The 25071-nt window shown below is 36.7% G+C and overlaps 1 protein-coding gene across 8 annotated transcripts in view; it reads right to left on the bottom strand.

The window, feature by feature from the left end:
* Window positions 1–7345: 7345 nt before the first annotated feature.
* The window catches only part of C2CD5 (C2 calcium dependent domain containing 5), an 82057-nt gene continuing 64331 nt past the window's right edge, over window positions 7346–25071 (bottom strand). For 2 of the 8 annotated variants that reach the window (XM_057700929.1, XM_057700930.1), the window contains exons 20-27: window positions 24767–24856; window positions 24218–24305; window positions 22939–23025; window positions 14757–14807; window positions 13770–13871; window positions 12233–12423; window positions 9312–9458; window positions 7346–8653 (exon numbers count right to left, since the gene is read on the bottom strand). In XM_057700929.1, coding sequence (XP_057556912.1) covers window positions 8522–8653; window positions 9312–9458; window positions 12233–12423; window positions 13770–13871; window positions 14757–14807; window positions 22939–23025; window positions 24218–24305; window positions 24767–24856 — 888 coding nt within the window. In that variant the 3' untranslated portion in view covers window positions 7346–8521. The remainder of the gene's footprint in view (window positions 8654–9311; window positions 9459–12232; window positions 12424–13769; window positions 13872–14756; window positions 14808–22938; window positions 23026–24217; window positions 24306–24766; window positions 24857–25071) is intronic. The other 6 variants (XM_057700931.1, XM_057700935.1, XM_057700936.1 and 3 more) reach the window with 6 other exon arrangements.

The following is a 25071-nucleotide window of genomic DNA, read 5'->3' as shown; positions in this document are numbered from 1 at the left end:
GTTGGGGGGACTTCCCCAGTGGGGGGACATGGGTTTGATCCCTTGTCCAGGAAGATTCTACATGCTGCAAAGCAACCAAGCCCGTGAGCCACAACTACTGAGCCCGCGTGCCACAATAACTGAAGACCCTGCGCCTAGAGCCCGTGCTCCGCAACAAGAGAAGTCACCCAATGAAAAGCCCACGCAGTGTGCAACAGAGAGTAGCCCCTGCTCACCGCAACTAGAGAAACCCAGCGTGCAGCAACAAAGACCCAACACAGTCAAAAGTAAATAAATAAATAAGTAAATAAATTTATTTAAAATATATATACATATAATGTGTTGGAGAAAACGTATATAAGGCAAAATTATCCAAAGAAAATTGGTATATCAGTGTTCATGTTTTTCAAAATATAAATGCGATTTTTAAAAAATGCATTAATGTGAATATATTCCACATTAATAACAGAAATTTACATTGGTAAAAGACATAGACAACAAAAATGATATGAACATTATAAAATATCATACACCAAAAGTTATAGCCTCAAAATATAAAAAGTGCCAAAATTATAAAGACAAATTGACAACTGCATCATTACAGTGGAAGACTTTAATGCTATATATCAGTTAGCTATTCCTTCATAAAAATTACCTCAAAACTCTCTGACTTAAAATAATTGTCATTTATTATTATTTATGAATCTACACTTCAGTTAATTAATTCAAATGCCAGTTAGGATGACTTATCTTTGCTTCACAAAGTTTCTCAGACTAGCCAGGGCCTCTTTGCATGGCAAGGTAGAGGGTGCAGAGAGAAAGCAGAAGCACTTAATACATCTGTGATCTGAGCTCAGTGCAGACAAATCATTACTTCTGCTTTATCCTCTTGGCCAATGCAAGGCGGGAGGCCAGCCCACACTCAAGACGTGGGGAAACAGATTCCTCCTCTTGATGGGAGGGGTCACAAAGTCATATGCTAAATGCATGGTTACCCAGAGGCCTTTATTTAGGGCCATCAATGTAACCAATATGCCACATTCACCTCTCTCAGAAATTAAGTCAAGGGACTTCCCTGGTGGCACAGTGGTTAAGAATCTGCCTGCCAGTGCAGGGGATACAGTTTCCATCTCTGGTCTGGGAAGATCCCACACGCCATGGAGAAACTAAGCCCATGCACCACAACTACTGAGCCTGTACTCTAGAAGCCTCGAGCCCCAACTACTGAGCCCATGTGCCACAACTACTGAAGCCTGTGTGCCTAGAGCCAATGCTCCACAACAAGAGAAACCACTGCAATGAGAAGCCTTCGCACTGCAACGAAGTGTAGCCCCTGCTTGTGGCAACTAGAGAAAGCCCATGTGCAACAAAGACCCAATGCAGCTTAAAAATAAATAAATAAATAAATTTATTTTTTTTAAAAGATATAGAGATAAATAAGAAAAAAGAAACTATTATCTGATTGCCATTAAGAACCAAATAAATTTAGTTATAAAAAAATAAATTGTTAGGTCAAGGGGACAAAAATAGTGGTAAGGATGTAGAAGATTTAATAACGTAATTAACAAGCTTGATTTAATAGATCCACGATGGTAGATGATAGGTAGATGATACGGAGATACATGACTTGCATGCAACAAATTTTCTTTTCAAGCACATATGAAACAGTTACACAAACTGAACAGAAAAGTAATGAGGGCATTTTCAACAATTTTCAAAGAACTTGCCGTTGAGATCACAATATTTTATCACAGTGCAACTTAATTAGAAAACAAGGTAAAAAAAACATGCATTTGGAAACTAGAAATACACTTCTAAATAATTTTTAGACTAATGAAGACATCATAATGGTAATTATAAATATTCAGATTTAAAAATAAAAATGCTGCATTAAGCTTGTGGGATGATAAAAGAGCAATTGCAGAGGAATTTATAACTTTTGATACACTTATGAGAAACTAAGAATGACAATAAACAAGCTAAGTATTCACCCCAGGAAGCTGATAAAGCCTAAAATAAGAAAAATGGAAAAAAAAAAAAAAGTAAAATTGATTGCAATCATTCAGAGTATTCTCAAACCGCAAAGTAATTATGCTAGTTTATCTGAGGTAAGAAATACTATATTATTTGATGGTAGACTGCGATAAATTAAAAGCATGTATTGAAAAGTCTAGAGCAACCAGCAAAACTTTTTTAAGAAGAGGCATAATTTATATGTCAATATTGAAGATAAAATGAAATCAGAAAATCAGATCTTGAGGACATTATGCTATGTGAGATGTCAGATAGACAAAGACAAACACTGTAAAGTATGTGGAATCTTAAAAAAATCAAACTTGTATAGTATAGTGATTATAGACAACAACATTGTAGTATTGCAAATGTAACACTTGCTGAGACTAAATCGTAATTATTCCCACCACAGAAAAGAAACGGTAATTACATATTGAAATAGAGGTGCTAGTTCACAGTATGGTGCTAATCATATCGCAATACACAAATGTATCAAGTCAACATGTTGTGCACCTTAAACTTACACAAGGTTACGTGTCAATTATATCAGTAAACTAAATAAATAAATAATAATTTTAAAATAAAAAAGCCAAACTCTTAAAAACAGAGAGTAGAATGGTGGTTACCAGGGCCTGGGATGAGGGTGAGGCAGGCGTTGGGGAGATGTTGGTTAAAGGAACAAACTCTTCTGGAAAATAGGAAAGGAGGGAACATTTTGCTTAACATTTGAAAATTTGGTTTAACATTTGAAAATAAGTATAATTCACCATATCAGCAAACTGAAGAAGAAAATTCATATGATCATCTCAGTAGGTGGAGAAGAAGCACTTGATAAAATTCAGAGTATGTTGGAAAAACCCACATATAACATCATATTTAATAACCAATATCTTCCCCCTGAGGTCCGAAACAGGCGAGAATATTCACTCATCACTCTACATTATTTTTTACTTCATAATTTAATAAGGTAATAATAAGGCCAATTTAGTAAGGAACAAGAAAAATAAATATAAGCTATTTAGATTCAAAGGAATAAATAAAACTGTCCCGATGCACAATTATAAAATGATTGTCTACGTAAAAACTCCAAAGAAACACAGAAAAAGCTACTAGAATGAATACATGGCTGCAGGATGCAAGATCAATGTGAAAAATTAATTATACTTGTATATACCAAAATCAATTTTCAACAAAGATGCCATGTCAATCCAATGTAGAAAAGCTAGTCAACACTGTCCATTGCTGGAGCAATTGGACATCCATATGCAAGCAAATGAATGAATGAATAAATGTCCATCGACACATGAATGGATAAAGAAGATGTGGCACATATATACAATGGAATATCATTCAACCATAAAAAGGGATGAAATTGAGCTATTTGTAGTGAAGTGGGTGGACCTAGAGTCTGTCATACAGAGTGAAATAAGCCAGAAAGAGAAAAACAAATACCGTATGCTAACATATTTACGGAATCTAGAAAAATGGTACTGATGAACCTAATGGTAGGATAGGAATAGAGATGCAGACGTAGAGAACAGACTTGAGGACACCAAGGGGGAGGTGAAGCTGGGACGTAGTGAGAGAGTAGCATCAACATATACACACTACCATATGTAAAATAGATGGCTAGTAGGAAGCTAATACAGAGCGCAGGGAGACCAGCTTGATGCTTTGTGAAGACTTAAAGGAGTGGGATAGGGAGGTCGGGAGGGAAGCTCAAGAGGGAGGGGATATGGGGATATATGTATAAATGTGGCTCTTTCACTTTGTTGTACAGCAGAAAGTGACACAATAGTGTAAAGCAATTATACTTCAATAAAGATGGAAATAAATAAATAAATCCTTGACCCCTATCTCACACCATATGCAAATGTAAGTTGAAATGATCATGCACCCAAATGTAAAGCCAAAAACTGTGAAATTTCTAGAGAATGTTTCTGAGGTTCTTCAGGCAAAACTTTTCTTAGAACACAGCATGAACCACAAAAGAAAAACAAATGAATTAAACCACCAAAATTAAACACTTCTGTTCCTCAAAAAATGTTTAAAGAACACAAAATAAGCCACAGACAGAGGGAAAATGATTGCAAAATACATATTTAAAAAAACAAACAAGGGACTTCCCTGGCGGTGCGCTGATTAAGAATCCGCCTGCCAATGCAGGAGACACGGGTGCGATCCCTGCTCCAGGAAAGATCCCACATGCCACGGAGCAACTAAGCCCATGCACCACAACTATCGAGCCTGCGCTCTAGCGCCCATGAGCCACAATTACTGAAGCCCTTGCGCCTAGGGCCTGGGCTCCGTGCAATGAGGGGCCTGAGCACCACAATGAAGAGTAGCGCCCGCTGGCCACAACTACAAGAAGCCTGTGTGCAGCAAGACTCAATACAGCCAATACATTAATTAATTAATAAAATTTTAAAGAAACCAAACAAAAAACCCTGATATCTAGAATGTATAACTCTCACAACTCAATTGACAGTTGCTGAGCACTAGGAGCTGAAACTTGGCAGGCTTCCTCGAATGGACTAGGCATGGAGGAAATGACCTGCCAAAGAATCTTGGAAACCTGTATGGGAGCCCTGGCCAGTTTGGCATAGTTACTGCAGAAGACCAGCATCGTCCACTTTACTGCGTGGAACCCAGTCCAACAGTGACACCATGTGGCAGTGAGAAGCAAATGCAAAATTCAGTTCCTTGCAGCGGTCGAACGCCGTTTGCTTGTTACCTGTCAGCTCTAGGCCATTCTCAGCGTCCGGATGCCACCCACATTCTTAGGTTTGTAGCTCCCTTCTTCCTTCTTAAAAGCCAGCAATGGCAGGTTGAGTTCACCTCTCGTAGAATCTCTATGACCTACTCTTCTACCTCTTTTTTTCCACCTTTAAGAATTCAACAGGTTAGATTCTAGAACCCTCACAGACAATCTTGGATAATTTTCCCATCTCAAGGTCTTTAGCTTTGATCCTACCTGCAAAGTCTCTTTTGTCATGTAAGGTAATATATTCACAGGCCCTGGAGATTAGGCTGTGTACATCTTTGCAGGTTGGGGGGAGCAGATGGGACACTATTCTGCCTACCATAAATATATATTTTTAAATATTTAAAAGTCTAATCTTAAAAATGTCTTGCCTTTTCTATTGGAAAAAAGTCAAACTTTTTAGGATAGGATTTACTCAATCCTTCCTAATGTTTCCTTTAGCCTGGTTCCTGACTCCCTTCCATTCAGCCTACACTAGCTTTAACTTGAGGTCAAAAGGGGTTTCAATAAACCTCCTGAAGTAGTGTGCAAAAGTTCACATGTATACTTATTTTTCTGGAGAAAAGGTCCAGAGCTTAGATCAGATTCTCAGAGTACTCTTTGAAAGACTCTGCCCTGAAAAAAGAAAAAAAACCACAAAAGCGTTTGTCAATAAATGCATCGCTTTCACATAACGTACATGTTCATGCTTCCACATTTTTCTGTATCTTGTTTAGTGAGGCTGGGAGTTGTCGTGGGAAGATTGTGGGCTTTAAGTCTCTCAGGTGTCTGACTCAAGCTAAAGCTGGCCAAGTAGTGATAGCATTTATCTAATAATAATGAAGGCAGCAAGTTTGATGGGGAGCCAACAAGATGAAAGCAATTCAGGACAAGTTGGATGAACCTTCAAGACAGCCAACAAATCGAGGGAGGGGCGGTCATCCTAACTCAGGGAATCTAAGGAAGGACAGTCATACTATCTGTAATAAAATTACAAGTTTGGATGTGATAAAAGCAGCCATAAGCTACAATGGATCGACAAGAAAATAGGGGGTAATTTTGTCACACATATGGCAGAATATCTATCAATAAGAAAAAGTCAACCCCATAGAACAGAAAGCCAATTGTCACAGGAAAGTGTGAACTTAAAAGTTTTATTCATAATAGCCAAAAATATTGTCCAAATGGAGATACATCTAGAAAGTATGATACCAAGTGAAAATTACAAAGCACAAGATCCTATTTACATGGAAGGGGAAGTGAACTGACTGCAAAAGGGCACAGGGAGTGTTGGGGTGATGAAATATTCTTTATCTTGGTTACACAACAGAATCTGTCAAAATTCGAATTCTACACTTAAAACTGATTAACTGTATTGAGTGTAAATCATACCCCGTTAGTATATTTTAAAATGTAAGGATACATACTAGGTTAACATGGATTGGACGGGATGAAATGGGTGAAGAGAAAACCAGGTGAAAAGACAAAAATTAAAACCACTCTTTTAAAATTATGTACATGATCCCACTTATGCATTTATAAAAGAAACTATATGTGTGTGCATAAAGAAGCTTGTCAGCTACCCGACACTGCAGTACTGAAATCCAATACTCGCATCCTTGGCACATTCAAATTTAGGGGTAGATCAGGTGATGGAAGCCAGATGGTGATGGATTATGCAAAGCAGGAGGTGGAGGAAGTGGAACAGTGAGAATAGCGAATCTAACAAAAGTATTGGTTACATTGTGTTGTGAAGCTTTGGAGCAGTAATAAAGAATGGAAGAGACATGAGGCATGCTGTAAACCCCGTAAGTGGCCCCATTTCCAAAAGATGAAGTCCCAGCACATCTGTCTAAAATGATCATGTTTCCGCGGGAAGCCACACACAGGGAACAGCAGCAGCTTTTGGGGCAACAGGTAACATCAGCTTTTCTGGAAGAAGCCAGTCTTGACGTGGGGCTGATAATACTCCAGAGGTGACCCGCCTGAGCAAATGGCCCAGGTGAGCAGTCAGGAAGCCTGAGTAGTTACAGAAACTCCAGCTATTCTGGAAATCAAGTCTCTGCCTCTGTTGAGTATCCAAATGTTCAGACCAAAATGGAGATTAACACCATCTAGCTAGCTTTATGTTTTAAGAATTAGTAACTATGTATATGTAAAGGACACAGCACAAAACAGATACTCAATTAGTGATGGTTACATTGTTAACTTCCGGCCAAGAAAGGGCTCAGAAACATACTCAGGAATCACGAAATAGCTATTGGATGCACGGATGGATGGATGGATAAATAAACCTATGGACAAGTCAGTCAATTCCTGAGACCTGCCTATTTTTCCAGACTGAACTTAAATATCATTTCCTTGGGGCAGCGACCTTCATCCCAAGCTACACACATCTTCTCTACTTAATAGTGTAGGTTTCCTACCAAAGATGATGAGAGTAGCACAGTTACATATATATTTTCCCCCAAAATAAGAACAGGGCCTTGCATATAACAGATGCACAACAGATGATTGTTAACTAAAGCAATGGAGATGATCAGACAGAGACTGCTTTCCAACCACTGACAGTACTACAGCAAAGAGGCAAAAAAAAGAGATTTAGGAATATTCCAGTTTATAAATTTTTTATTTAAAAAATAAAATTATAAACAAAATACAGAAAAATATTGACACCTGTGATAACAAGGAAATGACTCCTAATCTTTAGGGCAGTTGTAATCATGGAAGAGCAAAATGATGAGTTTTACAAAGAAACTCTATTGTGCAAAGGAGGAATGTACTTTTAAAGGTTCGTTTGTAATAGGTATTTGGCATTGACAAAAAATGTATTTCTATCTATACATTCATCATTCTGCAGCGTATTTACATTCAGGTTACATTTCCAAACTCTATGCCAAATACAGTCTAACTCACCATCAAAAATCCCTAAGATATTACTAAAACTCTGCTTACTTGCTAGGAGTGCAGTATGACTTTATTAGAAAATAGTTTTATGTTCCTACTAGATCAATTATACTTTAACTACTTCAACAACATTCACTGGCCTTTTCTTCCCAGTTGAAGCCAAGCCTCTTCCAGACAAATTAAACACAAATTGAAACTTGGCTAGAAACGAAGTTATATAATAATTTTTTTCCTCCTTCCTTAGAGACATTAAACATCCAATGGAAGGACACTGGCTCTGATAAATTACTTTTTCTTTTCCAGTAGTTAGGACACATTAGGTATACAAGTTGCAGAATTTTAACTTCTTTTTCAAAGATGCACATTTCCCTTTCAGTTGTTACCAAATTCCTCATCAGAATAACACCTTAAGAAACCCACATAGTTTTCTGAAAACTATTTTTTCCCCATACGTTCCTCGAATCAGATTACTTATTAACAACCTGTGAATTTCTTGCTTAGTTTTTCTAAATTGTACTAGGATAACTATCCTAATTTCCTGATAATCGGACCATTTCATTTTTTAAATTATGATTTTATTAAAATCAACATAAATTACAAATAGCTTCCATCTTTGCTACAGTCCTCTGAGAAATGTATCTGAACTTCCTGGGGTCGAGGCTCCCGGGGCCTGTGTGTCTAGGCCCGGCAAAGAGACTATCAAGATGTGAAAATTCTCATGCCTCCAAGTGATCCCAGACAATTAAATATATTCATAATGTGTCAATTCTTTCTTAATTCTCTCAAATTAAGCTCGTTTTTTACATCTAGTAAGATGAATGACAAAACAATGGAGACAGGTGAACGTCATTTAGCTGAGCTCTTTCCTTCTAACTGACTTCAGGTTGTGACTTCTCCTCCAGTACATGAGGGCTGGCAGCTGGCAGCAGGTTGCTGAGTTGATACCACTTCTAATTCAGATTCACGAACAAAGACCACCGCATCACCGCTTACGTTTATAAGACACTGTGCCTATAAAAACAACAGGACACGGTCGGTCACAAACTCAACAGCAGGCTCATCCTCTTGTGTTACCCCGGGGGCAGTGCCACAGAGCTGAGAAAGTGCACAACTCAAGAGAAAAAAATGAGCAAAGGGTAAGAGGAAACCAAAAAACTCATTAATATAGTTATTTAATTTATTAAAGGGATCTTTAACAATTATAAGTGAGTTATTATGTTAACAAAACTGATAAAGAGAAATTTATTTGAAAATTTAGCCTAAGCAACACTCCCTCATCTCCATTAACAGAATTACATTACTTACTAGGTATATATCATGTGGCCGCATCATGACGTACTCTTTACCAGCAGGGCAACTAGAACTGGACAGCATCACAGTCCAAACCAGAGGGCATTTTTCATTGTCCCCAGTTATCACTGGCTCCCAAAGACCCACCAAGAAGGTGGGGGAGACTAATTTAGGAGCAAAAAGTGCAGAGGAATTTAAGAATCATGACTAGTCACCGGGGATGTGAACTCCGCCTCTGTATGACCATGGTTACCAACATCTGAATTAAAACATGTTTTAAGCTTCTAAAATCAAAGAGCTCTGAAGAGCAATTCTCTTTTTCGGAGGAGGGTGGGAGGGGAAAAGGCCATGGGGGAAATGGTTTCTGATTCCATCTCACCTGGTTTTTATTTGGATTCTCCATGAAGACACACTGCTTCATTATGTAGGAGACAACGGCATTCCCGCCCAGTGCAGCCACGTGCGCCCGCACCATCGCAAACACTTCCGCAATGAAAGCATGGAGAAACCCGCTGACTCCTCCTTCCTGAACAACAGCGCATAAGAAAACCAAACTATATACGTGTGTAAACGAACGTACATAATACATTGAAGAATATATATTACAACATCTTATGTGAGCCTAATACAATGGATGGTCATTCTAATTCCCTTCACAGTGGGGATTTGCTGCATGAATGAACAAATAAAGGAACCTTTACTGAGCACACGTCTACAACAGGGATTACTATCTTCATTTTACAGATGATGAAACTGACGCGCAGAGACTATGATGGCCCGTGAGGAGCTAGGACCCCAGAGCTAGGGCAAAGATGGCAGAGCAAGAGCTCTAATTGTTCCTCCCTCTTCAGCACCTCCCTCTATCAAATCGTTCCCATCATCATTCAAATAAGTTGATGGTAAATATAAACAATGAGACTCCCCTGCTATCCATACCATAGCTCCTATTTTGAAAATGAACCATGTTCCATTCACACTCATCTTTTTCAGTTTCTCAAAGGTCTGACACCTTTTCCTGCCTCAGGGTCATTGCACATGAAGGGTCTACATGCAATTTTCCACCAGGGTAACTTTTACTCGTTTCTTCAGGTCCTGGTTTACATGTGACTTCCTCAGAGAAACCTTCCCCATCAGATCTAAATTAAGTTCTCCCGTTATATTCTCTGACAGCCCCTGTTGTATTGCCTTATATGACTTACCATTACTAGGAGTTATCTATTAATCATATGGTTATTTAGTTACTGTCCACCACACCCGGGTTCCCCTAGACTAAATCCCATCAGGTCAAGGACTGCATCTGCTGTGCTCACAACTATATACGCTAACACCTACTTCAACATGTGCACGCACTGAGCGGTCCACACATATCTGTTAGAGAATGAAATCCAGTATTTTGGGGAACTGTTTCAGTGTTAAAAACAAAACAAAACAGAAACGAAAGACTAGCTGATAGCTTAAAATGCTTTTCAACCTATGTTTTCCACAAATTTTACCATAGGTTATTTATAGTCTAGGAAGAAATTTCCAACTTTAAACTGGAAGTTAAGGACAAAACTTAATTCACTGTTATAAAAACCATTTGTCCAGGTCACAGCTTTCCGAAAACTCACAGGACCTTACATAAAGTTTTGTACAGGTATCTCTCTTTGTAACTAAGGAATTAAGTGAGTTGTTTCAGCCTGCCTCTGACTCAGTCACCATCTGGGACAGTTTTTTCTTTTACTTTTATCAGTTTTCCTCCCACATCTGAAATCAAGAAATTCTGATAGCGGAGTAACAGCGACTACAGAGGGGTAATTTTTAAAAGATTAGATAATTGTAAGCAAATAACCCATCAAGCAATGAATAAACTTGGGATATTATACCATACAGTTAATATTACAAATCTCTGTTGAAGGGAAATCTACTGTGAAGCAACATTTTGGGTTTGGTTGCTTAAGCAGTAGAGAAAGCACTTTAGGAAATAAAATTTTATGATTCAATAGCACAAGATCCATGTGCTATTAAGAGCAACTGGAAAAGGTTAATTCATCAATGTATGCCAGCTTCTCACACCCAAATTTCTTTGCCAAACTTAAATGGACTTAGAAGTGTCGTGTATTTTAAATCTACACTAAAAGGTTTATGAGAATATCAAGACAGTTTCTTTTCCATCTCAACACAATTAGAATATGATTTAAGAAGTAATTTATCTTAAAGGAAGCATCTATCTAATTAATTAATCTGTCAGAAGTCAATCCCTCATTTACACAAAAACATCTTATGTTTACTCTGCACCAGGCACTGTGCTAGATGCAGGAGTTTCACAAGCATGATATTAAAAATTAGCAAGCAGGCTGTTATTTCCAAGAAAGTATAGAAACACTGCTGGTGAAACAATGGGGGGAAAAGCATAGTTAAGTCATGTTTATAATGAACACACTTTCTAAAAATACAAACTACCACTAAAGTAAATTTTGAAGAGTTTACTGGGTTTCACACCTAAATAATTTTAAAATTTCCCTATTCACAATATTAATTTGCTCAGCAGCACTGCTCCAAAATATAAGACAAATATAATCTTTTCTTGCATTTAAATTCCTCTGTAATGCAAGATATAATAGGATGACTCTGATTCTTAACTATGACCACATCAAGTAAAAGATTATAACTGCCGTTACTTAAAAAACAAATTAAAGTTTAATGATACCCAGTGTGAGGTAAGAACTTGAACAAACAACATATTTATGCACTGATGAGAGGGGAAGAAAACAAGCAGCTTCATTTTTTTTTTCAGAGGGAGAAAACGACAGAGCTAAATGACAGAAACAATCCCCACAGATGTCTATCCGTGATCTAGTTCCCCTACTGTTTCTAAATGTAAACCCTTAAAAATCGCTATTTAAATACATCTCAGGCAAATACCTACTGAGAAGACTAAGCTGTTCTTTCATGGCTGTTTTAAACCTCTAACCAAACATGGATACGTTTATTTGTTTTATTTACCATATGATAAGGATCTGAAGTTTCTAATAACAAGTGGGTTTAAACCCAGCACAACTCTTATGACAATACTAGCTGCTATATGAAATTTGGTAAATCTAATCCAGAGCCGATCCAGACAGGTTATGAAAAAAAGGGTGTGTGTATGTGTGTGTGTGAGAGAGAGAGAGAGAGAGACAAAGAGAGGGAGGGAGAGAGACAGACTTCTGGTAAAAAAAAAAAAAAAACCAGCCAACTTGAAACATGTTTGGTTTTGATACTAATATCTTCAACCACAGAAAATTCACAAAAACAATGAAATAACAACTATAAGGTTACCTCACGAAGAGAAGTGGTTTCCCGAATAAAAAACATGTTAATTATCCCAAGATATTTTGTTATTTTTGCTCCAGGAATGAAAGAAAGAGGTGTCATCTTAACAACCCCAACTGTGGAATTTGCACAAGGTGGAGCAGAACGATTCCGGAAATTTCCTTCACCCATTGGACTTGCTTTTTCGACTGTCACAGCTAAAATTGGAGAAAGAAGAGAAAGCATCAGTATCATATGCTGGTGACTCGATTATTCCCCAAGGTTTCCAAATAAGTGGTGACAACATTCAGCTGTCTGTGAGGCTAAGCCATGTCACGAAAGAAAAGAAATTATCATGCACTGCATGCAATTAAAAATAGAGAGAGAAAGAAAAACATAAGAGGAAATGCTGGAATGGACTCTTTTGGAAGAAAAATGGCATTCCTGCAAAAGAAAATGTTGATGCAGTGGAGCTACACACACAATGATCGTTATAAAGTGAAGAAAAAGAAAAAGCAGTAGAGCATTAAAAATTATCTGCTGTAGGAACAAATTATTACAAGGAGAGTGTGAAAGTTGTTACATTTCCCAGTGCAGTTTTTTCCATCTTTTTTTTCAGACGACTTCATCATTGTCACCTTGTAGATAAACCTTATCTTAACTAGTTGTAGTAGGTTTCTTTTCCAAACCTTCCCGATCAAACTCATAATTTGAAAAATTTAACAAATGACCTTGGCTGTCTAAAAGTTGATTGTTCATAAAATAACAAATAATAGCTACCACTTATGAAATAACTCCTATAAACCAGACATATATATACATCTATGTGTATGTATATACAGACGTATATATACAGTCCTTACAACAACCCAGCACCATAGGTGTTATTCTCCCCATTTTACACATGAGGAAACTGAGGCTCACAAAACTCACATAACTTGCCCAAGGTCACACAGCTATTCAAATGGCAATTCTAGGATTCAAAACCAGATCTGGCTGGTTCCGTATCTCGTGATCGTTCTCCAAAAGCACAGTTCCTTCCCTTTAATGTAAACTCCTTCACTCATATACATCTACCTCAAAGTCTACCAAAACACATGGAGTGTAGAATAGAACGTGTAGGTACTGATCCTGAGTCTAGCAGTGAGATGAGTTGACCACTTTCTCTCTGGAAATACCTCATTCTTTTATCACTCTGGATATCGCTCTTAGCAAACTGACAAATGCTATATACTACCTAGTACCTTGGGTCCTGGAAGAGTGTTCTCTCTTCAGTAAGAGAGCTCATCATTTCCTTCCACTAGATGATATAATATCTATTTATATACTTTTAAGAATACCTTCACAAAAATAAAATACTAAAAACACAATCTTACAGTTAAAATTTAAAAATCTAAAGGCCCTTCAATAGCTTTTGCTAAATGACCATTAGAGTCTGCAGCTTTCACACTCCAATACATGATTGATTGGCAATGTTATTACTGAGTAGTCAGGTCTAGCCTTCACCACTGGGAAATCAGGGATACGCTTCTCAGATCATAATGTGGTAGAAACATCCGCCTACTTGTCTTAATTGATCCGCGCCTTATGGTCTGAGCTTTCAGTTTAATGAGCTCTATCCAGCTGCTGCATCTGTCTGCAAAGGAACTGTAATCAACTGACGTTGCTGAAAACACAGACAGAAAACAAAAGAAAAAACAAAGAAAAAAATATGGATGACGTCTCTTACTCGTCATAACACTCCTTCCGATGACGTAATTTAACTGTAACTTAGGGGAAAAAGTGGTCCTTTTCAAGTCAGCTAACAGAGACAGTAGGGTCAAGCTTTAGACACTGATTTGTCCAAAACCAAGTTATCAGCTGGCTCAGCGTCTTTGGTGCTGTCACAGCTCTGTGGTCTCTTGGGGGAATGGAAGCAGGTCTAACAGAGGTCAGGGAAACGGTCATATGCTGTGTTCTAACTTCATTTCCCACTCTTTTTATTTCCCACTGTTTTAGCTGTCTATATTTAGGACTTTAATTCACAATCCGAACTTTGTGCATAATTCCCTGCCCTATTTTTAACCTGAAATCCAAAATAAAAAAGAGAAACAAATGCTGAAGAATACATGAAAAAAAAATCACTGGTTAACTCATCTTTCATTAAAATACTTTCTTCCCACCAGTAGAAACCGGAAAGCCAAAGGGTCATTTCTGTCAATATTCTATTTCCATGTCTGATTTTGGCAACAAAGTTTCTGATAACATGGGGTGAGGGGCAAGTGTGAGCTTAACAAGTTCTCATTAAAAAAAAAAACTTTTACTACTGCTGAGCTAAAAAATAATGTTAAAAAGCTAAAGCCTTATTTTTAGAAACTAGGAAACTGTTAAAATGCTAAAAAACGTAAGTATAAGTTTAATTACTACTTTGTAAGACACATTCTAACTACAATAAAGCCACATTTTGGTGTCTATTCACCCTCCAGCACATTTCTCTGATGTCTGTATGCTTACGCACCACCACACTAGAATTTCACCTTTGGTGACTATTTGCTTAATTAGACAAACTCACCTCTCTGTGCAGCTGGTATACCTGAGTTAGCACTTGCACTCTCCAGGTGTTCTAATAAGACAATATGAACAACATTAGCTTGGGTGCTAAGTACAAGCCAGCATCTCTTCTTTGCTCTTGGTTAATACTCTCTATAAGCCAGAGGAATAGGAGGAAATCTTTATGGCTTCATTATAACAGCAAACCAAACAGAAGTCTTAGGTTTAAAATGCAGTTTCTACTGATATATGAAAACTAGCTCAGTTAATAAATACCATGCCAAGAAAGAGTACTTGTTACTATAACACAAAGAGAGGTTCAGAATCTAGAGACAAAATATCAATACAGTAACAAATGTTAGTGGGATGGAACCAGAAGGTGAGAAAACTGAACAGAGAAAAGGGTCAATGTACTAGGAAGAAAATTTGAAATGAAACACAAAGGAAATGTTTGTGGGGGGATGAGCCAGTAAGATTAAAAGATTACAGACAAGGCAATGACCTAGGTCTCACAGATAAACACGAAGCGCACACTAGCCCAACCCACCCCCCCCTTACCTCCAACCCACCCCCCTTACCTCCAACCCCTTCATTCAAAGCCTTCACTTTCAACAGCTTCCTCTGGAGCTACCAAGACTTTGTGGAACTAAAAGGTGACTGTTCTCCACAGAAATAACTAGGAATCCCAAACTAGAACCCCCTTTCCAGTAAGCTCATAAAAGCAGCATCCTGAATTCTTCCTGATAGTTTATGTTCTTATTATAGATATTTAAGGAATTGTACAAATTCAAACAGTACTATCAAAAAAAAAAAAAAAAAAAAAACACTTCATAATCTATTTCTAATGTACAGGCTCTACCCACACTAGCATACTTGAATTTTTGTTTCAAAGACTTTCATAACTGAGAATATAGTATTGCCAAGATAGACATAACCCATAAAAACCACTAAGATTAATTTGTGTCAGCCAGTTTTTGGTGTTTTTTTTTTATTATAAACTAAGTAAACATATTTTTGTCTGTGCTGAATGTGTTGATCTCTTACTAATATTCTTAAATTAGTCAAAGTTACACTTCTCAAAAATCAGATTTCTACAGAATGTTTCTGCTAATTGGGTGCAATGGAAGTATCTCCCGTGCCCATGCCCACCCTCCCCACCCCCCTTTTTAAGGCAAGCGACCACAAGCCAATACTGGAGAATGTGCAGTGGCTGGCATTCCTCTTACAATACAGAGCTGTACAATACAAGGGATCACTAGGTGAGGTCCACAAAGTGACTGTGAGGGGATCATGCTGGACGTGCCCTGACCATCATGACCTCAGACTGTAGTTCTAGAGGGCGTGTCCTCCTGATTTAGGATCCTGAGGGGCACTGGAAGCCCAGGAGGAGATGGGACCTACAGGAAGAAGACCAGAACAGAACTGACATTCAGAGGCTTTCCAGATTTCTAGGGGCAGCTCAGCACCGAAACAGACCCAGTGCAGAAGCTGAGACAGTAAACAGCTCACCCAGGCTCATACATCCCAGGAGGATCCTAGGGCTCTCATGTGTCCTGTGCAGTATAGACTCGGTGAGTACAGACTTATAGAAAACATAGTCGGCATTAGGTATACTGTGAAAGTTTTTAAAATGTGATGATGGGGTGGGGAAGAACCTAAAAGAAAAAATGAAAATTACTAAAATTATCCTTTATACCTTCATACTATCTTGGGAACATGGAATTCCCTAGTAGCAACTGTATATAATTTGACAGCTAATGCCCACAAAAAGAGCTTAAACATGTAGAAAGCATCTACTCCCATCTCTAAATATGTCAAGTGGAAAAAACAGAAGTATACAATGATCTGTAGAATATCTGTGTATTTTAAAAAAGGATAAATAGAATATCTCTGCAAAGACAGACAATAAGCTGTTAAGAGTGTTTGCCTCTTGGGAAGGAAAATGAAGGGAGAGGGGAACTTTATTTTGGACAATGTGATTTTTTTTTTGTAGGATTTGAATTTTTCACCACGTACACTTAGTACACTTACTACTTTGCCCCTAAAATTTTACAAAAGGTGGAGAAAAGGAGAGACAAGTGGGGGGAGGTATTTATTCCCTGCCCTCATATATGAATGTGTCTGAATTAAAATCTGAAAAGAACAAAGTTTTTACACTGGAGACACTGAGGGAAAGGCTGAGTGAGGAGACTTCTGATCTCACTGAAGGAGAGCAGGATCATCTGACATCCTTGCCAGGAGGCTCACTTTTTCCTCTCAGAGAAAAGGCCCAAGAGGAGCTGGTCTGGGCAGCAGCTGGACACCGGCACCTCGGACTGGTTGGAACACTCAAATATCTAATGACCTCAGACTCTTGGTCACTCTGTTCCTTCTGATTACAGTTTGGCTTCCCAGCCTTTGCAAAAGAGAAGGTACGGCAGATATTAGCCGTCTGGCTCACTGACAAAGCAGTAATTCTGGTTAAGAAGGAATAAATCCATATGCAATCTCTAAGCCAACACTAAAAAGACAAAAGAAAGAAAGACAACATATTTCATTCTCATGGGTACAAAAGTCCCCTGGGCGTTGTTGAGGAGTTGATGCTCAGTTCTGGCTATTTGCACACCTCTGTGGAAGAGTTTGGGACAAACACTTCATATGCTAGGTCCCCACTGCAGCTGCAGAGAGTCTACAACAAGCCACACAGCAGCCCACTTCTCTTCCCATTTCTTTTCCCACTGAATACAATTCTGCTTTTCTAAAAAGCCACCAGTAACTGATAATCCCTCTATCCCTCAAAAAATGACCCCAGAAAGTTAGTGAGGCAAACAGAACATGCAGATTTACTATTTTCTTAGTACACTTGAGCAATTTTTAACAGGCCTTAGCGGAATAGGGAGGCAGATTAACTTAGATTAAAGCATCTTAGTGGAAATAAGCATATAGATGAAAAACAGGAAAAAAATGTGGCAAGAATTCCTCCTCCCTCAATTATACACCCGCCAGCACTTCCGAGGTTTGAGCCGCCTCCGTTCTCCTAAGTAACCAATGACAAAGGTATGGGTTAGCTATGATAAACCTTTACACTAACTACTCTTCTGACAACTTATTTACTTTCTATCATTAACATTTACAGATCCTATTTGCCCTAAATAATTAAAAAATATTTGAGATAATCTTTTCGTCACCCTAAGAAAATGACTAAAATTGAAAAAATTCCTGCAAATTCTGAAAAGACTCTCTGGCAGATTAAAATATATGCAATCTGGAGACTCTAAACTGTATGCTTTGTTTTCCTATTTAAACACTCTTAGCTTTAACCTATTATGATCAAAATTTGGTTTTATGTCCTGTTCGGCATTTCCATCAATCAATAATGCATTGATTAGCTATGTCCTATAAAGCCTAGCTTAATTACTGAGTTAGACAAATGATGTACATACACATTCAGTATAAATCTGGTCCATATTGGTCTTTAAATATTGGTGGATTGATAATGACATTGCCATCTTATAGTTAAAAATTACTAAGGTATAGAGAAAGATACATGTTGCTTCGACCTGTATATCCCACTAGTAAAAAAAAAAAAAAAAATTCAACTACAATACATAGATAATAATACATACAGTAGATGACAAAGGACAATTAGCTGCCCCACTTGGGTCATTAAAGCTTCCTACTCCAGGTGTACAACATCCTAACCCGCTTGTTCTTCTTCTTCAATCTCCATCATTCACTCTTCCTCTCACTCCCATCCTTTATATCCTATTTTCCAAATAATCCCTGTTTCGGGTCATAACCCAATTCCATTTTCTCTTCCTGTGACTCTGGATTTCACTGCCCTGGAGCTGCCTTGAAGAAGTTAAGATTCCTTATCTCTACTCCTCCATCAACTCTCCCTTTCCTTCCTCCCCACTTCTGGGATGAGGTTTTCACATTTTCTGCTCTTTAGTTTCTGTTTTCCTCTCATTCTCCTTCCCCTCAGCATTTTTCTCCTTTCAAGACTCCCCACTAATTGCTGTAGCCACCAATAACATGAAGAACTTTAGCATTTTTTACAGTTGCTACCATTTGTTCATAGTAACAAACATATCTTAAAAAAATAAGAGTGAGAGAAAACAGACACACAATGAATTATTAATACATAAAAACATTTTTGGTTAGTATAAAGAATTATATATACCTATAAGAATTCAGAACCATTAGTAGGCAGGAAAAAGGAAAAGCTAACTTTTGTAGTTCTTACAGATTTACATTTCTAATTACGAGTTTAAAATAATGTGAGGCAAGTTATTTAAGTTTAAAAAATTAAACTATCTTTTAAAATCAAATTTGGTTTAACAAAAAGTAATTCTGACAGCCTACCATAAAAATAAAGAAAAAAAGCTTCAAATGTGGATACCTAATTATGGAGTACAGTGTATTGAGGGTGTAAGCAATCTTGTTTTCTTTTTTACTGAAATCCAGAATTTGACCTGTTTGTCACATTAGTCAGCAACCGCTCGATGAAAGAGAACTCCTCCCAGCCACTGAACATGAGGATGCCACCCCAGCATAAAGCAAAATGAACACAGAAACAAGGTAACTACAAAAAACTTTTCCTCTATACAGTTTCACTCAACAGTATATAAACACTAAAACTGACTTAATTAAACCCTTTTATAGCCTTAAACTCTCAGAATTTAAATGAAAACTATTATCCTATTGAGATCTATTTATAATGGTATATGATTCACACAGACTTATCTAAGTTCTTAAGTCCCACGATATGGTATCTAATATCTCGAGATTCAGGTCTTTAGACGTGTATCTAAAGTAACATGTTAACCTTTTATCAAAATTACATGCATAAAATTTAGAGATTGTTTACAGTTCATGAGAAATATCTTACTGATTTTTTAAAAATTTTCAACCATATTACATTCACTCAGATTTCCCTGTTTTTACTAATTTGCTCCATCTTTTTCATTTTCATTTCATAAAAATATATATCACTTTTAAAGTCTCTTAAAAACCATTTCAGAGTGAAGTGACAGATATTCAGAAAGCGACGTAGATATTAATGATGAGAAAAAAATATTATGAAAGTGGTATAAAAATTTGCTATAGTCATCTTTTTTCCTATAACACAGCTATATATTTTTAAAAAAGTAATTTATGGTGATGCCACATCATCTCTGTTCCTCAAAGTATTCATCAGAGAATTTTGATGACCTTCACATGATAATGTCCTTTAAGAAATTACTTAGACTCAGCACAGTATTTCAAATCAGAAAAATCAAGATAACTAACAAGGTAACACCAAATCAACCACAAATTTGAGACACACATCAAACTATTTTGCAACCTTGAGAAACAAAACCAAACATAACAAAAGATGGAAGGAAAAAATTGAACATGGATGGACGATTCAGGCCCAGGCTTACTCCATCCAGTCAATTAGGAAACATGTAACTGAAGCATCTTTTCTTCACATAATAGTCACTCATTTTCCATAACACAAAAAGATAAGGAAAGGTTTATCTACAAGTGAAAAGATGGAAGTATTGATAAACATACTGTGTACAGCTCTTGAAACTACTCTTCCCAACATAAAAGGAAATAAAAAATTTTAATAAATTATCCCATTTGTGATAAGAACATGAAAAATAAATTAGTATTCAGTTTTCAGAGTTAAAAAAGATAAATCTTGATCAGCCTAGCTAACTGACCTAACCAAACTATAAAAACTATGTATTTATTTACCTATCAGTATTAGCAGTTGACTTTTAAGCCTCTTGTGGTTGCAGATAATAGAGGTTTTTGAGCATTTGTTCCTCACCCTCACCTTTCTCTCTCCCACTATTTCCTCTGAAATGCTAAGCTTCACTTTTCCCAGAAGTCAATATTTTCTATATTCTATAGAAAATAAAACATTTCTCTTCTCTATTCAAAGCCTTCCTTCATGTTACAACGTTCAGTTGCTACATTCATGACATAACACTCTATTATTACACTTTCAGACCTTTTCAAAACCCATTCTATCCTCAAATTTTCCAAAATACTCTGAGATAACTTCTTCTAGTATATATAGCACAGCCCATGTTCTGGAAAGACATGAGGAAGCAAAGACAGTAAATAAGCATGCGACGTAAGCCACAATTTACACAACTTTAAAAAAAATACAGATAAACTTTTTAGTGTTCACCGATGATTTTAAAATGTGACATTCAAGGAAAGGCACATAGGTTTTACAGTTAAGCACTCAGTATTAAAAGTCATATATATTAGTATTAGATGTGATATTGATCATCATGAAGCCAACAGTGGTGGTGGTGATGATGATAAAGGCGGCATGATCTGATTCAGTGATTTTCAAACTTTTTGAAACCCTTTCTTTCAACAAAATCATATACAGAAAACCAATACATAAAGCGCAGTGCACTGAAGGTGTTCTAGTTCAAAGGAAGGGGGGTCCAGAGATGTGTCTTCGCAACTTCCCCACCCCTGGAACTTGCCTCCTGGAAGGCCATGAGGCATCTCTGAAGAAACTCTATGGTTTGGAGGAAAAGAGTTTAAAAATCATTGGTTTAACTGATTTGGAGTTATCTGGAAAATTAACAGAAGTTCAGTGTGACCTTAGGCATAATTTAGCTTTTATGTCTTTCATAATAGGAACAAAGCGTTAATTACTGAAGAACCATGAACTACAGAAACTCAAGAAATCAGAGAATTTTAAAGGCTGGAGAGAATCTTAATCCTTTCACATTTTACAAATGAGGAAGTGAGACTTAAGTGGCTTAATGAGAGGTTACCTGGCCCAAGTTCTCACACTTTATCAGTAGCAGAACTGAGAAGAAAACCCAGGTCTCTTGTTTTATTACTCCACCTACGGCCCCTCTCCATGTTCCTTAAAATAAATTGCAAATATTTTAGGTACTGTTCAGCTATGACTTATTCTACTCAAATTCTTCTTTCCTTATTTTTAAGTTCACAGAGTAGCATTTGTGCAAAATATACTAATGACTACAAAAAGCACTAGTTCTAATTACCTTTGAAAACATTTTGAAAGCTATTGCAGAAACTGTAAGTTATCAACATAGATAAGGCCAATTTACAGAGTTTAAATCTAATCTTCTGCAGAATTCAGTAGCTATTAACAACATGGTAAAACTGGGCTAATAGGGACCCCAAATCCACAAATAAATATTTTTATATATTAGCAATTGATCAAACCTTTTCATTGCTGCTGACTGGGTTTTTGGTTTTGGTTTTCCATTCCCCATCTCTGCTGGGTAAGGATAAATGAAATGATACCTAAAAGTGGTTTGGAACGAATCCTGTGTTAAATATGTTTCTATAGAAAGTAGGTGTTTAAAAAAAATCCTATCTAGTCAGTTCAAGTTAGAGTCTAGACTGTCCTGTGTTTTGTTTGGAAGCTATATTTAAATTATAAATCTGAACTCAGATTATCTTTGGATTTGATTTTTCCTCTCTATTCTTTCAAGAAATTCTCTATGGAGTTCTAAATTAGAATTTTAATTTAGACAAAAAGGAAAAAGAACCACAGTTATCATATCAGAAAGTTCAGAATCTGAAAGTAGCTTATCTTCTCAGCTTCAAAATATGAGACAAGATCTATTTATCTACATAGACAGGTATTGCACTGATTTAGTAAAGACCCTATTGATATATACGCAATGTGAATATAAAACTATATTGTATTACAAGCAATTTGGTATCCGATAAAGTAACTGACAAGTAGAAGCCATAAAATAATGTCACTTGTATTGTAAAATGGAAAAATTAGAAAAGCCAGTTTGGTTTTAAATAAACAAATGCATCATTTCTCAGAATATAAAATTCAGGAAAAAACACAAACTACATTTATTGTATATGTAATGCTACAAGCTAAGGTACAGTAATTCTGTAATTTTTATAATAAAAATTACACTGAAATCAGAAGAGAAATGGAAAAACCACCTCCCACTTTTCTCCAAAGATTGTACAGATCTAAACAGATTTAACTGCTATTGAATTAAGGGGCAGTTATTTTGCATTTGAAAAAATGTTCCTCAGATATAACCACGATATTCAAAAGACACATGAACAAGAAGAAACATACAATGAGGGAATGAAGAATAAATCTCCATTTCAAAATTGAGTTAAGATCACCTGCAATGAAGAAGCAAGTGAAAGGATCTAGAAACCAGTATTTGTGCTTGCACTTCCCCTACTTAACCAACCTTTAGCTGGTGGAAAAGGATGAGAAGGAAGTGACTCTGAACAGAGCTCCAGGGGAAACTGCAGCAGTTCTTCGTTATCGGTAGAGGCTTGAGAGGCAAGAAAAACACAAGTTAATTAGTAGTGATCTCTTATTAATTTCTCAAAAATTAAGAATCTGGGATAACATATGTATTTCCCCCAACTCGATTTATTCTGGTTATTTTTCCTTGCTTTCTCCCATAGGGGCCCTTCACCTGCAGACACTGAAAGTGGCTGCTGCCTTCTCTGGTGGGACTGTTGTGAGATTTAGAAAGGATAACATGTATAAATCTTAGCACAGTGCCTAACAAAGAACTAGCACTCACTAATAATTATTATTATCCTCCCCTTTGTACTATACTAGTTCTATGATACTTAAACCAATTATTATCTATCTTCTTTGACAAATAACTAAACATGTAATCATTTAATGTATCTCTCTGACATTAATTCAACGCTATACATGTAAAATATATTCAACTTAAAAAATTTTAGATTAATCACGAATATTTATTTAGCCAGTAAGTCATTAAACTTTAGAAAGTATACTATTTCCCTCTCCTTTTTTTCAAAACACACAAACGGTTTCTAAGATTTTGTGTTTCTTTGGAATATATTAAGAATGGTACTTCCTAAATTTTACTGGGTAAAGAACAACTCTGAGAATCTGCTGAACACTATGGAATCTTTCCTGAGGAAAATGCATGGTGCTTACTACATCAGTTGGTTCTCAGATGCCTTGAGGACCTCCCTGGAGATCCTAGGATAGGAGCCTCTAAATTACTGCAGAACTTAACACAGGGAGATCAACTAGATGATTGGTGATGACTTAGAGGGGTGTGGTAGGGAGGGTGGGAAGGAGTCGCAGGAGGGGATATGGAGATATGTGTATAAATACAGCTGATTCACTTTGTTGCACAACAGTGTAAAGCAATTATACTCCAATAAAGAGCTTAAAAAAATAAACGTCATAGGAAAAGAGCTAAAAATAAATAAATTACTGCAGAACTAATGTTATAATCTGTCTAAAAAACAGCAGAATTTTCTATGTAAATAGCAGCCAACCACCTATTCATGTGTGAAAAATATCAAGTCAGCCATATGCTTATCCACACAGTTATCTCGACAAAGAAAACAGAAAAAGTGACAGTATCTTGTCAAGAAACAAGTCATTTATTTATTCTACCTCTCCCCTATATTTTATCACTGAACTATGGCACAGACAAATATGAACTATGCTCCCATCTACCATAGGTTTACCTCTTTGCAATGACTTCTCAGCATGTGTTTTTGTGGTCTGTAAAGCCTGATTTTTGTCAAAAGTTATTGCAACTGCTGTGACTGTAACCTAGAATCACAAAACAATATGATTAGCAAAATAATCATTCCCCAAATAAGCTTCTTACAAATCTTTTTCGGTACCATGGAACAACTTATACAAACTGGCTAATTTGCCTTTCCTGGTTAAGATTCTCAACCAGACCTGCATATAAACTCAGATATTCAGACTACAACTAAGTCCAACATGTATACCTAAACCTAGGTATTCCAGAAAGTGCTCAAAAACCTTCTCTGAAAGATGGAGGCACAGAAGCACACCTCCTAGTGTATATATGCTAGAACACACGTGATTCCCCCTTCAGATAGAGTTCAAAAAAGTGAAACAGACAGACAAGGTCTGACTCATACTAATATGTTTAAAAAATATTTTGAAGTAAAGCAGCTTTTACTTTAATTATGGCAAATGTATAATATTAAAACAGATCAAAGTTAGAAATCTTCTTTAATAATAGACTGAACCTTAGTTACCTGAATTAATTCATCTTCAGGGAGAGACACTGTAAAATTTACATGGCAAAGGCAGCAGGGGATCATAGACCGCAGTTTAAAATACAGGCTCTACACAAAAGAAAATATTAGTAATATCAATTCTTTTTGTTTAAAAATTTATAAAAACTGATTTTTTAATGCACATTATACTATGGCAAATAAAGTTGAAAAGATTAAAACACTTCTGTTTTGGCTATGCTTTCATTAAGAATACATTTTTAATATCTAAGCAGACAATAAGGTTTAATCATATTTCTAAGTCATAAAAAATAAGAAAAAGGGGT

The sequence above is a fragment of the Hippopotamus amphibius genome, chromosome 12 (assembly GCF_030028045.1).
Source record: "Hippopotamus amphibius kiboko isolate mHipAmp2 chromosome 12, mHipAmp2.hap2, whole genome shotgun sequence".
NCBI lineage: Eukaryota > Metazoa > Chordata > Mammalia > Artiodactyla > Hippopotamidae > Hippopotamus > Hippopotamus amphibius.
This window is presented reverse-complemented; position numbering and strand designations above follow the sequence as displayed.